The following is a 16,939-nucleotide window of genomic DNA, read 5'->3' on the forward strand; positions in this document are numbered from 1 at the left end:
AGGTAAAATCAAAGAACTGTGGATAAGATGTGTGGACTGTTCCTGTGTCAATATCCTGGATAAGAAACAGTCCTGTGGCTTTGCAAGCTGTTACCACTGGGGGAAACTGGGTAAAGGACACAGGGGATCCTCTATATTTGGAGGGAGGGTCCTCCTGCAGAAGGTGGACCAACTTAAGCAAAGACTGTGGGCAATGGATCTCGAGTGCAGCTTCCTCAGGGGACTGGCAGCCATGTGGACAGACACCCTCAGCCATGGACTCTTGCCTTGTGACTCAGGGGCCTGCAGAGCAGCTGAAACACTGAGCACATGTGCATGTCTCTGCTCCCTGAACTGCCCATTTAGAAAGCAAGGCGCCCAAGCCAGATCCACACTCGTGTTAGCCTCCCTCCTCCCTGAGCTAAACAACTAAACCTCACCACATCTCAGAGGATGCCAGCTAACAGCCACTGCGGAACCAGCTGGCTGGGAAGCAGACAACTTCCCTCAGCGAAGAAGAATTATTTGCCTCCCCATCCCCACCCCCAGCCACACCAATGGAAGCAAAGCCAAACCTTTTGAGCTGGAGCACATTTTGGGCACTGGCACAGGGGGTGACAAAATTCAATACTGTCTATGCTGATGGCACCTTCCAGCTCATCCAGGTCCTCCTCGGTCCACTCCAGAAGGTAGCGCACCTGGTGTTGGGCAGGAAGGAGAAACGGGAGCTTAAAACTCATCCTTAGTTCCTTTACAAGCTACAGTATCTCTCCCTCCCTCCCTCCCCTACACACACAACACACACAACACACACACACACACGCTCCCAGACCAGGGCCTACACTTTCTCAACCACCAGTGATTTTAGTCCTTTTACTAGTGATGCAGAGAACTTTAGCTGCCATTTCTACAGCTTGTGGTACAGACTCCTTCATCTTTTTTTTTTTTTTTTTTTAAGAATTATTTCTTTTAGAGAGCAAGCGAGCACAAATGGGAGGGACAGAGGAAGAGGGAGAAAGAATCCAAAAGACTGAGCTGAACAGAGCCTGACGTGTGGCTCGATCCCAGGACCCTGAGATCACAACCTGAGCTGAAATCAAGAGTCAGATGCTTAACCGACCGTGCCACCCAGGCGCCCCAGAGATTCCTTTATCTTAAAAGAGAAGTGTGACAGCGTGGTGCTGCTTTCACTCCCCGGTCCTGGAGCATTTCACAAGCACCTGGGCTTGTATTATCTAATTGTACTCTTTCAACAACCACTCGTCCCGGGCCGCCTGGGTGGCTCAGTGGGTTAAGCCTCTGCCTTCGGCTTGGGTCATGATCCCAGGGTCCTGGGATTGGGCCCTGCATCAGGCTCTCTGCTCAGCAGGGAGCCTGCTTCTTCCTCTCTCTCTCTCTGCCTGCCTCTCTGCCTACTTGTGATCTCTGTCAAATAAATAAACTAAAGTCTTTAAAAAAAAAACAAAAACACCACTCGTCCCTTCTAACCTGGGAGAAAACTCACTCTGAGAGGGAATCTCACCCAAAGCCACACAACTAGGAAGCGGTGGTCAGAACCGACACTCGGGCTCCCTGACGCCACTCCCGCAACCCCTCCACGCACTAGCCACGCAGTAGCCACACACGAACGCACTGAAAACCACCAGAAAAAGGTCAAATTTATGTTGTAGTAGAAACTAGTCTCTAGAATATTAAATTTGAAAACTGGAAACAATATGAATACATTTCTAGGCCTGGTTCCGAGCACTGAGGAAGTCAGCACGTGCATGTGGGGAGTGACAAGGGCTTCAAGAAGGCCACCTTCAAGCCCAAAAGTCTCTCCTCCATATCCCTTCCACATCCTGACAGCAGACACCCCTGAGCATGGAAATCCCAAAGGCCTTGACCCAAGAGCCTCAGCTAACAGGCTAGCTGGGACAGACAAGGGGAGGAACAAGAACGGGGGGAGCAGGGGCAGGTGCCTTGGACAGGGGTTGGAGGCTGTCACGTGGGTAGATCAGTTTGGGTGGGGACCCCTGGGCACCAGGTGGTCTGCCTCTGCTCGCCGCCTTCACGAATGGCCTCAGCCTCCTCACCCACCCACAGAAGAAGGAGGAGTGGGTATTCATGACGCAGGGACAGTCATAATCGGTTCTCCACACAGACTACGCCACTGGTTCACACCAGGGCTCCAAGGGGCCTGAGGAAGTCCTACTCTGCTTCCTCCAAACAATGCTGAGTTCTCCTGGGACCAGTCTCATGAGAAGACACATATCGTATAGACATCCTTGTCCCGCTCCCCAGAGGGACCATGTGTCAGTCTGGTGCACTGATAAAAGCGAATACACTGGAAACTACAGTCAGATTCCGAACATCCCCAAGGTGGTCATAATCAGACTCTAGTAACTTCTATGCTCCACCTCAAGCCGGATCATCTGCAAAAAGCCCTCCTGAAGCACACAGCAGCATCAAGCTCCCTCGTTAGATGATTTATTCTGAGCTCCTCATAGTAACCTATGTTACTGCTCCTTTTAAAGTGGAAAACACTTCCTTTCAGGAAGCCAAAGGCAAGCCAGGGAAACCATCCATGGAATCTAAGGAAGGCTGCCTCTGCTCTCCATGACCTGACCAGATGTTCCCTGGCATCTGCAGGGAGGGTTGGGGCAGACACCGCCCCCCACCCCAGCCAGGCCTTCTCCTCCCCAAGCCAACAGCCAGCACCACCTCATCGGGACACCCTGCCTGGGACACCTGGGACACCTTGGACTCCCATGCCTCAGACCTCAGCCTCCTGCCCAGGTCCCACCATTTCCACGGGCACAGCGGGGCCTCTGGGCTCTGGCACTACCCACTCCACCCGCCACCCCTCCTCTCTACCCGCCCTGCCTGAGCACGCTGCTCCCAGCTAGCGGGCCGGGACCGGAGCCCACACTCTGTGCTCCCACACACGGTGGGCTGGCCAGCACCTCAGCAGCGTCCTGGAACCCAGACGTCTGAAAGGCTTTCTGTGCGGCTTTATGACCACCTGCTTCCTTACATGACAGGAAAACACGAACACCTACGTGACCCCATATTCATTAAATGCAGCCCTGCCATGTGAAAGGGAACAGGACGTAGCTCCTGACTGAACCAGAGACCAGAAACAGGCTCAGCTCTTCTCACGACAGCAAGCTTTTTTAGACGTGCTGCTAAAAACTCACCATTTCCAGATCTCCGTCAGCAACCGCTCTTAAGAGTTTTTCTACCTTAAGTAAAGGAAAAACAATGTTAGGAAATGATTTCAATAATAAAGTAGTAATAGAAAACCCAGAAGCTCTCATTTGTCTCGGTCTGTGGAGTTTTAACACCTCATTCAGCATCTTGCAAGCACATGTCTGACACTGTCCGGCTGGGCCGTCCAGCAGGGCGCCAGCGCATACCGAACCCAGCTTCCCCTGACGCCTGGGGAGTGATCTGGTAATGTGGCCAAGGAAGACGCCGGTCACTGCGAATGAAGCACAAGCCTACAGGGTCACGTGTACTCAGCCCTCATCATCTAACAGCTAAGAGCACACCAGGAACCATGCCAGGGCTCTCTCAGACCCTGGAACGTGTCTCCCAGCTTTGTCTCCTGTGCTGTCACATCAGGCTAAGCTCTTCGGGCCCTCCAAGTGCAGGTCACAGCTTGGGGGTGGCGGGGGACAAACGCCCTGCACAGAGGCAGGGAGGCTCCCCGTGCACAGAGGAACAGGCAGAGGAGTGTGGCCTGTTCATAGGATGGTCTGCTCTATGGGCTGACGCTGGATGAGCTCACAGAGAGGTTAAATGGAGAAGAATTAAAAAAAAAAAAAAAAACGGGCTATAAACTGCTTTTCACAGAACACAACATGTTGGCAAGAAGTCAGGACGACCATCATTCAGGCTGAAAGGGATGCTTACGCAGTGGAACGTAAGGGCGGAGAACTGAGTTTGTAAAATGATCGTATATCTGAAGACCCGCAAGTGACTTTCCTTAGACTTCTAGAAGACACCCCTCTCTCCCTCTGTCTCAAACACACACACTATCCCCAAAGCAAAGAGCTGCTTCAGGAGCCGCACATGCAAGGAGCAGGGTGAGAACTCCTGGCTGGGCTCCCCTCCGGGCCGTGCCCCACACGCTGGCCCAGTAATGGCAGCGGAGGCCCACTGGGCAGCCTTCATCGTGCGTGGCTCTTTAACCAGTAGCCTCGACACAGGGCTGCCCTCGCAGCCGCCCTCCCATCTGGGATCCTCACCTCTCTGTAGTCCTTCTTGGGCTCCTCCTGTCTGGAGCTCACCAACGCAGAGGAGAAGCTGGAGGTGGAGGAGGCCTGGCTGATGGAGTCCACAGGGTGCTGAGGGGGCTGCACGGGGACCTGCGGCCACGGGGCCCCAACAGGAGAAGGGCCTCGTGAGGGCCAGAGAGCAGGCCGCGGTCTCCAGCGGGGCCCCCAAGCCCAGCCCCGTTCACTCACCTCTGAAGACTTCCTCCTTCTTTCCAAGGTCAGATGATGGGCTTCCATTATTGACAGAATCTAGGAGGAGAAGGGGACATGAAAAATACTGAGAAAAGTTACCAGAGTAATGTCACCCATTCGTCTAGCTGCCTGTCCATCTCCTCCGAAGGTCACGCAGCCCCACCACACCCCTGGAAAGACAGAGAAACCAACTCCCGAGTGGGCAGGCGCTCCTACAGGACCACAGGGAGCAAGCGGGGGCTTCCTGCAGCCACTCCACAGGCCCCGCTGTCCAACAGGAGCTGGGGCTTCCCGCGATGGGCTCAGAGGACGAGGGAGGCCCAGGTGCAGAAGGGGTCCCCAGACAGTGTGACCTTCCCACTGGCGGCCCCAGGGTCTTGATCAGGAACAGCTCAGAGCTGGGCCAAGAAGGCGGTTTGCTCTCTGCTCTGCCTGTCTCCCTTTGGAAGGAGCCTCTGGGAGAAGCCACCACAGCGGAGGTGCCTCTGCTCCTCACAGACACCTCAGGCCAAGCGTGACACCATCCCGGCCTGTCAGCTGCAGCTGCTCCAAAGCCGACACCCCGCAAGGGCCTGGGGAACAGGGCGGGGGCCCACCCAGGGTGAGCAGCAGGGCTTCGCACCTTGACTGACGGCCGCTGTGGACCCCGTACTGTGTCCGGAGGACACACGCAACATAGCACTACTGCTCATGACAGAAAGAGGGCGGGAGGAAAAACCTGGACGTGACGGGCGCATCCATGGCACGGGTCACAGAGCGGGTGTCACAGGCGTGTACTCGTCCCCAAGCTCCCTGAGTCACACACGTTAAATAAGTTCGGCTTTTTGTGCATCCATCGTATCTCAATAAATGGGTTAAAAGACAAAAACTGCGCTCCTCGAAAGAGATGTGAACACCCGGAGAGAAGCCCATGGAACAGAGCTGGGAGCTCTAAGAGCAGCCGGTAAAACACACGAGGCAGACGGCAGAGCCTGCGCGAAGGGAAAGGGCCGGAGGCTGGCATCAAGATGACATCGCTCGTGTGGGACGCACAACCACCACACGCGGGACATGGTCCGATGGCCTCGGGCTGGCCACGCTTCTCCGGGGACATCCCCTGGGCCGGAGCGGTTGCGGGAGGCAAGGCACAGAGAACCGGCCTTTGCACACAATCCGCCTGCCCCACTCCCCACCCCCTAATGAGCGGAGCACTTTCACGACACACTGCCAGACCCTGACGTGGCTCCAGCAATCACCAACAGGAAAGGACTGATTCATTATGAGAAACCGTACCCAATGACGATCAGAACCGGCCAGAAGAGAAGGCACTTCGGAGATGAGGATGGAAGTAACAGGAAGACAGACTGCTGCTTCTACGCCACAGGCCCTGTCCCCGCTTCTCTCCACCAGAGCCTCTGCCCCGTGTCCGCTCCCCCACCACGTCACCTGCTCTGAAACCAACCGCACTTAGGGGCCAGGGCCAACCCTTCTGGGACCATCTCTTGGAACAAGACTGAGAAAAACTGCTGGTAAAGCTGAAGATAGTATAAATAAGTAAAAACCCACAGACGACCAGATCCCAACTGCAGCAGGAAGGGCGCAGGCCAAGTTCGGGCCTCAGGCACTAATGCACCACTTGTCCAGCACGGCCAAGACCCAGTCTTTGGACATTGATGATTTTTTTTTTTTTTTTAAGTGATACTGATGCTCTGAGATGCAAACAAAGCTACCTTTGAGTTCAGTGCACACTTGAGCGGTGTTTCTTTCAGCCTGTTCTGGATGTCCGTGGATGCTCCGTTTTGTAACAGCGTCTCTATGATGCCTTGGTAGCCCCACCGTGCAGCTATGTGTAGTGGCGTGTCCCCCTTCTCGTTACCGATGTCTAGTCTGCACGCCTGCACGTCGTAGTAGACCAAGGCCTTCACACACTGCAAAGAAAATGGGAAATACCACCCGTAAGTCGCATGCCATGCCGCAGGCATGTCTGTGGACCCCACAGCCTCGGTCCAAACCGCACTTTCATCCAGGCTCCTCTCAGCAAGCAAACGTGCAGAAATGAGAGAGACAGACCTCAAGGTTACCTCCTCAGGACACATCACTTTTTTGCAAACTGTCGATCAGTAAAAAAAGGCTGAATAAATTGTGATATACCCAACTGCAGAAGAGAATGACCACAACATGTCAGCGGAGACCGCTGTCCCCTGCAAGGCCCGCTTGCAAGGCTGGCCCCTGACCTGCAATGTTCGTCAGGAGCTTGGATTTCCAGAATGGCTCGCTGTGTCTAAGTCGTGCAACAACATGGGTTAGGCTGAACACCTGCTTTCCTTCTAGGAGTCTGAAAGTCTGGCGTGTGATAGGCCCGGGTGTTATTTACGTGACCAGCTTCCAGTAAAAATCCTGGGCCCTGAGTCCCTACAGAGCTTTCCTGGTTGTCAACCATCATATTTGCTGTTAAACTCAATGCTGGACAAACCGAGGATGTCCTGAACGTCTCCCTGGGGAGTGGACACTTGGAAGCTTGCATCTGGCTTCCTCTGGACTTCTTCTGTGCACCTTTTCCCTTTGGTGACTGTGCTCTGGGTCCTTTGGCTATTGTCTGTCAGAGCCGTGGGACTGCATGCTGAGTCCTATCAGTCGTCCCCCGCAAAGCACTGAACTAAGGGGTGGTCTTAGGGACACAGACGCAACACGCACAACAGATCACTGTGTCGTGACGAAAGGACGGGCTGGGGCTATATTTACTGACCTCCAGGGTTTCCATGATGTACCATCAAGGAAGAAAGTGGCTTTATAAAGGGGAGGGTACGATTTCATTTTTCCACAACCACCCCTAACGCAGCCTCAGGCTTGGGTACATGTAAACCCACCCCAGTGTTACCACACAGAGAAGATGGGAGAGGGAGCAGCCAGGACAAAATCACACACACACAGACACACACGCGCACACACACACAGTTGGCTGTTAAGGGGAAACAGAAATGATGCAATCGTCATGATTACTATAAAAATATAAAAAGTAAAACCTGAAGGTGAACAAAGGTAAGAACCAGATAGCAGCAGGCAGTGAATGAAAATGATTTTAATTTCAGGGTATGCTAATGGGCAATTCGTGTTTGGATTTCTGTTATTTCAGCGGAGCAGCTGTAGTAAATTTAAGTCTTTTTTAATTAAAAAGAAATTACACGCCAAATGTTCTAGTAACGATCAACATGAAGCACGACATTCAACCAACCAGACGTTCGCATCTCCCGGCAAGCGAGGAAGTGGGGAACCCGGCCACCCCGGGCACAGAGGCACCACTTACGTCTTCGTGGCCGTAGGCGCACGCCAGGTGGAGAGGCGTGTTGCCGTTGTTGTCCTGCACCTCGGGGCTGGCTTTGTAGTGCAGGAGCAGCAGCTACCAAAAGAAGAGAGCGTGCAGGTGAGGCCCGTGCTTCCTCGGGCAGCGCGGCCCAGAGGCTCACGGGGGAGGTCGCACCTTGCCACCTGCAACCTTAGTGACCTATGCTACAATTAAAGTTCCACCCTCATGCTCATCCTTCCCCTTAAAACATGGAGAGATTAAAGAACAAGGCCCACAGCCCCACCCTTCTCCTCCAAAGCCGCCACGACGTTTCACATCGACACCGAAGGGCCCTGTCCAGTGGGCCCACAGGGAGGTGCCGTGGCCTAAGATATGTGGCCTGCCCCGGGAGGCTGCAGCAGGGCCAGGTTGTGACGCAAGAGCGTGACCATGATGCAGCTGCGCGGAGCCGGGCTCCTGGGAGCACGGGCACGGGGATAGCACCCCGCTCACCGTGACACTCTGATAGCCCTTCTGGCAGGCGAGATGCAGGGGGGCGGAGCCGTGATAGTCCGTGGCATTCACCACCGCGCCTCTGGAAACCAGGAGGTCAATGAGGGATGCCTGCCCTGCAGAACAGAGGGGTTTTGCCATGGAGAAGGAAAGAGCAGGGGCTCTCCGAACCCTAAACCTGGGGTCCCATTATTTTGCCCTCTTATTCTCTGGCAGGGGACACACCAGGAAGTGTTTTTCCCCTTAAGAGGAACCTGAGCTAACATCAAGTCAGACTCTAGATTCAGGACACTCTGGGGTGGACCCCCCCCCCCCCCCCCCCCCCGGCCCCCCGGGGGGGGGCCCCCCCCCCCCCCCCGCCACTGGCCCTCTGGAGGGGGCTCAGCTCTGGCCCACCTTTCAGGAACAGAAGATAGGGGAAGGGAGTCTTAGATATCCACAGAAGAGTCCACAGTTCCTCAGTTCACAGGATGGAATACTGTGCAACCGCTAAAAAATTAGCAAAGGCCCTGGGCATAGCCCATGACATGGGCCCTTCCAGCCCTGACTCCACAGCCCTCTGTCAGTCAGGCCTCTGCTGGGCCACCCCTGGCTCCATCCCTTTAAGGCAAAGTAGCCCAACCATAGACCATCCCAAGACCACATACCACAGAGGGCGGCCACATGGAGCGGTGTGTGACCCCTGTCATCTCTGGAAAATGGAGTGACAATGGAGGGATCATTCAGCCTCCTAAAAGAGGAAGAAGAGGGGGGACATCTGGATGGCTCAGTTGGCTGGGCATCCAACTCCTGATTTTGGCTCAGGTCATGATCTCAGGGTTGTGACATCAAGCCCAGCATTTGGCTCATGCTGGGCATGGAGGCTGCTTAAGATTCTCCCTCTCCGGGACACCTGGGTGGCTCAGTGGGTTAAAGCCTCTGTCTCCAGCTCAGGTCATAACCCCAGGATCCTGGGATCAAGCCCTGCATCAGGCTCTCAGCTTGGCAGAGAGCCTGCTTCCCCTCCTTCTCTCTCTGCCTGCCTCTCGCCCTGCTTGTGATCTCTGTCAAATAAATAAATAAAAATATTAAAAAAAAAAAGATTCTCCCTCTCCTTCTGTACCTCCCCACCCCTACTCTCACTTTCAAAAAAAAAGAGAGAGAGAGAGAGAGAGAGAAAGAGAGATGGAAAATACAGAAAAATACACCCTAGGAATGGCAGGGAAAAGCCTCTCCCTTCCAGGCTGGACATGCCAGAGTCCTGGGGCTAGCAGACCCATCTCAGGTCTGCTAGCCCCAGACCCAAGCTGGATCTCTTCAACAGCGTCACAAAGCTCATCCAGGCCCTGCTCAGTCTCCTGCAGGGTGAGGCATCTGGTTCCAGCGTCCCTCCCCTACCCATCCCTGTAGGCTCTGACACCCAGCAGAACAGCCCGACAAGGGGAAGGGAAACCACAGCAAACTAGTGGAGACATCTCCCCAGGCCTGCACCTCCCGCATGCCACACACTGAGCCTCCGTGGGGACCCTCTTACCCGGAGACAAGTTTCTCACAGTCATCACAGAAGCACAGAGGGTGACACATCCTTTGGACGGCATCTTTATCTTGGTCATCTTGGCTCAAAAGTCTCTCCACTTCTTTCTGGTTACCCGCCGCTATGTGCTACAAAGGGACGTCAAAAATACTATCAAAGTGAAGAAATTCTTCTCTTCTTCAGGCGTAAATGTTTGGAGCCTCCTTACAAAAACACATATCTGGGGGCGCCTGGATGACTGGCTGTCTGGGATGTGTTCTGAAATAATCTGGGCAGACACGGAAAGCAGGTTGGGGATGGAGATAAAACAGGACAGAGATGGCCACGTGGCTGTGCATTTATATTCTCTACTTCTGCAAATGCTATAAATCATCCGTAGCTTAAAACGACAACAGGACAAAATTCCCAAAGCAATGGTGGGGGAGGATCATGCCTCCTGGAACCTCAGGGTGGACACAGGCTCCTCCCTAGAACACGCCTCCGTCCCGTCCTCTTGGGTCCTAACAGAGCCTTGGTTTGGGGGGAACAGAAATGGCTGCATTAGCAAGAGAGCCCATCAACAAACAAGGCTACAGTGCAGGGCTCAGCAAGATGTGTTCCTCTCGGGGAGCGAGATGCTTTAGGGAACATGCTGCCCTGGCCCTCACCCAGCCCTCGCCGACCACCCGGGCGGGCACCTCGCTAGCCTCCCAAGGGTCGGTCACATCTGAGCAGGGAGCCGCTGCGTGCTGAGCTCTTGCCCTGGCACGTGCTCCCATGAACGTTGGCAACACGGGTCCCCGGAGCCCAGGAGAGCCATCAGCTCTACTGAGACCACCCAGGGGGGCACTTCGGAGCAGACCCTGACGAACAGGTGGAGAGAGGACAGCCCGGGCACAGGGCTTCAGGCGTGCTGTCCCTCTTGGCCACGGCACAGCACACCTTGGGGGAGATGCACAGACATCAAACCACAGCACCCCGACCACCCTCTCTGACCACCAACGTGAACTTCCGTGTTGAACCAAGCACATCCCCCTGATGGATGCTGGAAAGAGCTTAGAGATGCGGAAAAACAAAACATCCCTCACCCGCCTGTGCCCTCAAGGGACGTGCCGGTTTCTTACCTTAAACAGACAATCAATGGGAGTTGAAGTCATCTGAGACAGTAGGCTCATTCTCTGCTTCAGGAACAGTCGGTCACCAAATCCCTCAGACTCCTGCAGGAAAAGCCCAATAATCTGTTTTATTGACTTGTCACAACATGTCCGTGCAGACCCTTCCACACGGAGAACCTGGGAGCAGTCCTGGCTACTTCCTCACAGAACACTGTCGGCAGAGCCTCTCTCCCTGGGCCAGAGAGCAGATCCTCACCGGGCTGGGCAAAGCGCTTCCCGTCTGTCCCCCCAGGAAGCAGCTGTTTGATGGAGGTGAAGGGGGGGTGTCTGGGGTCACGCTGCCTCTGTGCACGTGTGGAATGTGTCACCACTCAGTGTGGAATGTAGCACGTTCACACCAACCTCCTCTGGGCAGAAGCCTGGTTTGCCCTGGCCTCCTCCTCTCAAACCACTGTTCTACAGCCTGCAGAGCCCTAGCCCCTGCCACTTTATCTGGGCATACAGAGAGGACAACCATCTGACAGACTGTTCTAGATTTCCCAGTGTCACCCAACAGGAGAGAAGTCTTGCTTTCTGAACATTCTTACTAAAATAGCAGATGAAGCTGCTGCCTTCAGTTCAGGTCATGATCTCAGGGTCCTGGGATTGAGCCCCACATCCGGCTCTTTGCTCAGTGGGGAGCCTGCTTCTCTCTCTCTCTGCCTGCCTCTCTGCCTACTTGTGATCTCTCTGTGTCAAAAAAATAAATAAAATCTCAGTGTACTGAAGCCTCTGCCTTCGGCTTGGGTCATGGTCCCAGGGTCCTGAGATGGAGCCCCGCATCGGGCTCTCTGCTCAGCAGGGAGCCTGCTTCCCCCTCTCTCTCTCTGCCTGCCTCTCTGCCTACTTATGATCTCTGTCTGTCAAACAAGTAAATAAAAATCTTTAAAAAAATAATAAAAAAAGCCGGAGGACGGGAAGGAAGATGGCGGCCTCCCCGTCTCCGGCCCGGAGGAGCCGAGAGCTCGGGGTCCCACTCCTCAGTGCGCCCTCAGGGAACAGCGTCCAATTGCTCCCGTCTGCCTGGCCTCCGGCTGCGCTCCGAGCTCACCGAGCCTGCGACCTGTTCAAGAGTGGGAACGACCAGAACACCAAGTCTCACCACTTCCGAATGCCGAGAAGACTCATCAGCTAGAAATGACAGAATAGCAAGACTCCCTTTCTACTTCCCAGTCAGTTTCTCTACTGTTTTGCTTCATGAAACAAGAAACGCAACAAGGACTTCATGTGACAGTTAACAGCAGGGCACCTCCCCAGTCACTCTTAAGATTGGCATTGACCTTCAGAATTTCTCCCCATGAGCGTGAGTGCTCCCCGCCCCCCAACTTCTCCCTGTCAGCAGCAGCGTGTAGATCTAGCAACAGCAATTTCTAGAACCTTTCTGTATTAGAGAAGATAACTAGGGTGAGCACTTAAGTTATTGTCCAAACTGGAACATGTGTTTGGTTTTTATTTTTAACCTAGACATTGAGAGAGTGTTTTTTAAAAAAAGTTTTTATTTTGAAATAACTGTGTATTCATACCTAGTTGTAAGAAATGAATATGGACAGATCCTTTATATCCTTCACCCAGTTTCCCCCAGTGGTAACATCTTGCATTAACTATAGTACAATGTCACAACCAGGAAACTGACATTGATACAATCGACCTTCTTTATTCAGATTTCACCAGATTTACGTACATTCCTCTGTGTGTGTGTGTATGTTTCTATGCAATTTTATCAAACGTGTAGACTACTGTGGCCACTACCACAATTAAGACAGAAAAGCTTCATCACAAGGATCCCTTGTATTACCCTTTACCTTCACTTCATTCCCCCCACCCAAGCCCTGGCAATCACTAATCTCCAGCTCTATAATTTTGTTGTTTCAAAACTGTTATATAAATGGAATCATGCAGGATATAACCTTTTGGAATTGCCCCCCCACCAATATCCCACATAATTTCCTTCAGAACCATTAAAATTACTGCCAATATGAGTAGTTCTTTTTCCTTTTTGCACCATTCCAGTTTAAATGTACCACATTTTGTTTATTCATTAATCAGTTGATGAACATGGAGTTGTTTCCAGCTTTGGGCTATTACGAATAAAGATGCTATTGCTAAAAAAAAAAAAATAAAAATAAAAATAATAATAATAATAATAATAAAAAAATAAAAATAATAACATAAAATAGCAGATGAACAGGGCCACCCTTTCTGAATCCCATAATACACTGGGGTCGCCCCTAAATAAGAAACCCAGGTCTTCGTGTTACAGGTAATGTTTACTTAAATACACAAATCTAAAAACGCATCCTTCTCTATGAAATAATTCCTAGCGAGACAGTTCAACACTTCTCCCAACCACATGCAACTTGACTGATGACAAATGAACTTCCTCAAAAAAGTCTCCGTGGGAGGTAAGGGCGGCTTCTACCCCCCAGCCAGCTGCTGCCGGAAGAACTCACGGAACCCTGACAAAGGTATGGGATAACGCCCATTACAGCTAAGTTCTGACGCAGAGATCCAGCTAAAGACAGGGCCTGGGTGGCACCTCAAGGGACGGCCCCTTTCTGGGGTCCTCTGTCGGCACGGTCCCTCACACCAGCAGCCCTAAGAGCATTAAACACACACCAACCCCTCAGAATGAGAGCCCATTTGCTGCCAGCTGCCAGTTGCTATATGAAGCTCTAACAACACGTTTTACTCAGTGATTTGCAGTCAAGCAGATTAGGGTCAGGGAAATGTGAAAGACACTGTCACGCTGGTAGATGTGGGGTTTCCTTCCTCCACTCTGGGTGACTATATGAAGAGCAATGATGAAGAAAGGCAAGTCCTTGGGGCCTGAACCTTCAAGGAGAAATGACCTACTGGAAGAGACAGCGTATCAGCTCAGATCTATCTGGGAGGGGGGTATATATTAGTTATGAGAAACCCAGTACAGTGAGAAAGACCAGAAGCCCACAAAGCTGGAACAGAGAAGGGAACCGATTCTTTCAAGGTTTTCCCTGGTTTTTGGTCTACAAAGGTTAAACTAGCATCATCCCACTAATGCTCATTTTCAATAAGCTAGTCTTTATTTACAAGACTTCTAAGTCTTTAAGCTTAAAAAATGCATATATGGTCACCTCAGGTACAATCAGTTATTAAGGGGGGAAATTTCTGTGAAGCTACATCATAGTACATAAAGAGGCAATAGGAAGACAAAATTTGATTTACTGATATTGAGTCCTGACTGCTCTCCAGAAACGTCACCTGCTGTGTGGAGAGCCACCTGAGCTCCTTCCCCAGGAAGGGACACAGACACATCACACTGGCCTCACACCTTCCAAGACAGAACTGTACTGGGACAGGAAGCCAGTCAGCAGCTAAGGCTGACCAAGGCCAAGGCAGAACCTCAAGGCTGGCATCACAAAAGACAAGGAAGCCATGACACCTGTTCTGTCAACACAGGAAAGAGCATCTCTAAGGCCTGTCCCACTCAAGGCCCAAGGGGCTGGCTCCACAGCCAGCTGTAAGGATAAGGCACACCTTATCCTGACACCTGATGGGACCAGCTGCCCCCATCCAGGAAGGCAGGACCAGGACCAGGGGCAGACACCTCAGACAAGAGGGGCACAATGGGCGGTGTCCCCACATTGCCCACAGAAGCCATCCACGCAGGATGCCCCGGAGAACCAGGAAATGAGACACCCAGATGCGGGGGTGTTGGAAAAGCAAGCTGAGGACAGGAGTACCAGCTCATGCTTCACAAAGGCACTTCTAAACCCTCTAGTTCATCCTTAGAAACTCCTAGCAAGAGGTGAAACATACAGCATCACCTTCAGTGTAGACAAGACATGGACAGAAAGAGAAGAGATAAGGACTTGCCCAAGGGCAAATACAAGTACAGGGCTTGAACCAGAACCAGCACCAGCACAAGAGGGGCCACCCCTCAAAGCCTCCCCAATCCAGGGGCGCCTGGCTAACTGTCGCTAAAGCTACATCAGTCTCGATATCGGGATTGTGAGTTCTGGCCCCACGGTGGATGTCGAGGTTTCTTAAAAATAAAATCTTAAATAAATAAATAAGTAAAAAAGAAAAACCAAAAGAACTCCTCCAATCCCACTCCAGATGTTGTCTGAAGTCAAAGTGGGTGTGGGAAGCCAACTGGTGCTGTGTGGTCAACCACCTCCTTCCACTCCTTCCACTAAGGCTCCAAGTGTTAGCTGTCTACAGGCTACAGAAAGCAGGCAAGCAGGACAGCCAGCAAGGGAATGGCAACCCCTCTCTCCAGGCGACAAGGGGCGCCCTTGAACCCATGGAGAGGCATCAGGCAATTCCTACCACCAGCCTACATGCCAATAAGAGGAGCATAATCTTAAATTTCAGTTAAAATACAATTGGAGAGGGGCGCCTGGGTGGCTCAGTCGGCTAGGCGTCCGATTCTTGGTTTTGGCTCCAGTCATCATCTCAGGATGGAGCCCTGTGTCAGGCTCCTCACTCACCGTGGGGTCTGCTCGACTCTTTCCCTCTCCGTCTCTCTGTTCCTCCCCTTGCTCATGCACACACTCTCTCTAAAATAAGGAGGGCTGGGGCGCCTGGGTGGCTCAGTGGGTTAAAGCCTCTGCCTTCGGCTCAGGTCATGATCCCAGGGTCCTGGGATCAAGCCACGCATCGGGCTCTCTGCTCAGCAGGGAGCCTGCTTCCCCCTCTCCCTCTCTGCCTGCCTCTCTCTGCCTCCTTGTGATCTCTGTCTATCAAATAAATGAATAAAATCTTAAAAAATAAAAATAAAAAATAAAATGAGGGCACATGATGTGATAAACACTAGGTGTTTTATGCAACTAATCAATCACTGAACACTACACCAAAAATTGATGATATACTATATGCTGGCTAACTGAATTTAAATTGTAAAAAAAAATTTAATTAAAAAATAAATAATAAATGAATAAATAAATAAATAAAATCTTTTTTAAAAAGTTGTATAGGCACCAAAACGTTAATAAGTCGTCCCCGGGCTGGTGAATTTGAGAGAGGTATTTTTTGTCTTCACTTCAAGTGTATAGAGCTGTCCCTCGAACAACAGAGGTCTGAACTGCACGGGTCCACTTGGATGATGACAGACACAGTACATTCCTCAAAATGCAATGTTTTCTTTCTTACGACTTCCTTAAAAACATTTTCCCCCAGCTGACTTTATTCTAAGAATACAGTATACGATACATATAATAAATCTAATATGTATTTCTCGACGATTTATGTCATCAGGACTCTGGCCAACAGCAGGCTCCTGGTAGCTAAGTTCTTGGGGGATCACAAGTTACACACAGATTTTCAACCATGTGGAGGGTCAGCAACTTTAACCCCTGCGTTGTTCAAGGTCAACTGTATACTGTAAATATTGCTTATAAGCAAGGATTAGTCTCCCAAGCAGAAAAACAAAAAACAAAAAACTATTCTTTCAGGAAAAAGAGTGTAAAATGTTATATACAGTAGAATTTAAATCATGTGAAGTACACATAGATGGGAGAAAGATGGGAAAACACATAAAGATTTTAATAACAAATTATTTCACCCAAGTGCACCTATCTGGGCAGGCCTCTGGTTTTTTCCAGCTGTTTTAACTTATCATTACTTGGGGGAGATTCTAAGATCGAGGGAATGCTCAGTCCTCAGGACTCCTGGTGTGCAATACAGGAATCTCTTCACCTTATTACTTTCAACGCTGCTGAAATTATGTGCATACTGTCACATTTTGCCAGCCGGTGCAACAAGCTAGCAATGCGATCTTGGTGTAAGATCTCACACATCCCATAGAAATACAAGTGCCTCCCCTAAGGAACGCTCACCAAGAAAATCATAATGAGGCTGGTGAGTCCTAAAACTGCATTATGTCAATAATCCCATCACTTGCCTAGATATCCAAACTCATGGTTTCTAGCCTCTCCCTTCTGCCTATGTGCTTTTTTTTTTTTTTGAGGATGGCAAGGACTGACAAAGCAGGCTTTTAACTGTGAATCCCACCCATATTCTGCCAACTTGCACACCCAACTGGGTGCTTGACGTTTCAGGCTGCTGGATGGCTGTCAAGCCCCACAGTCCTTAGACAGCAGAGACC

At 51.5% G+C, this 16,939-nt stretch overlaps 1 protein-coding gene across 5 annotated transcripts in view; it reads right to left on the minus strand.

The window, feature by feature from the left end:
* Positions 1 to 16,939, minus strand: part of ANKRD27 (ankyrin repeat domain 27) — a 53,104-nt gene that overhangs the window by 12,701 nt on the left and 23,464 nt on the right. For all 5 annotated transcript variants that reach the window (XM_032848771.1, XM_032848770.1, XM_032848773.1 and 2 more), the window contains exons 13-22: positions 10,825 to 10,917; positions 9,722 to 9,849; positions 8,856 to 8,938; positions 8,209 to 8,324; positions 7,717 to 7,809; positions 6,143 to 6,340; positions 4,431 to 4,490; positions 4,212 to 4,331; positions 3,159 to 3,203; positions 555 to 677 (exon numbers count right to left, since the gene is read on the minus strand). In XM_032848771.1, coding sequence (XP_032704662.1) covers positions 555 to 677; positions 3,159 to 3,203; positions 4,212 to 4,331; positions 4,431 to 4,490; positions 6,143 to 6,340; positions 7,717 to 7,809; positions 8,209 to 8,324; positions 8,856 to 8,938; positions 9,722 to 9,849; positions 10,825 to 10,917 — 1,059 coding nt within the window. The remainder of the gene's footprint in view (positions 1 to 554; positions 678 to 3,158; positions 3,204 to 4,211; positions 4,332 to 4,430; positions 4,491 to 6,142; positions 6,341 to 7,716; positions 7,810 to 8,208; positions 8,325 to 8,855; positions 8,939 to 9,721; positions 9,850 to 10,824; positions 10,918 to 16,939) is intronic.

This window comes from Lontra canadensis, unplaced genomic scaffold (genome assembly GCF_010015895.1).
Source record: "Lontra canadensis isolate GAN:19392208 unplaced genomic scaffold, GSC_riverotter_1.0 scaffold208, whole genome shotgun sequence".
Taxonomy (NCBI): Eukaryota; Metazoa; Chordata; class Mammalia; order Carnivora; family Mustelidae; genus Lontra; species Lontra canadensis.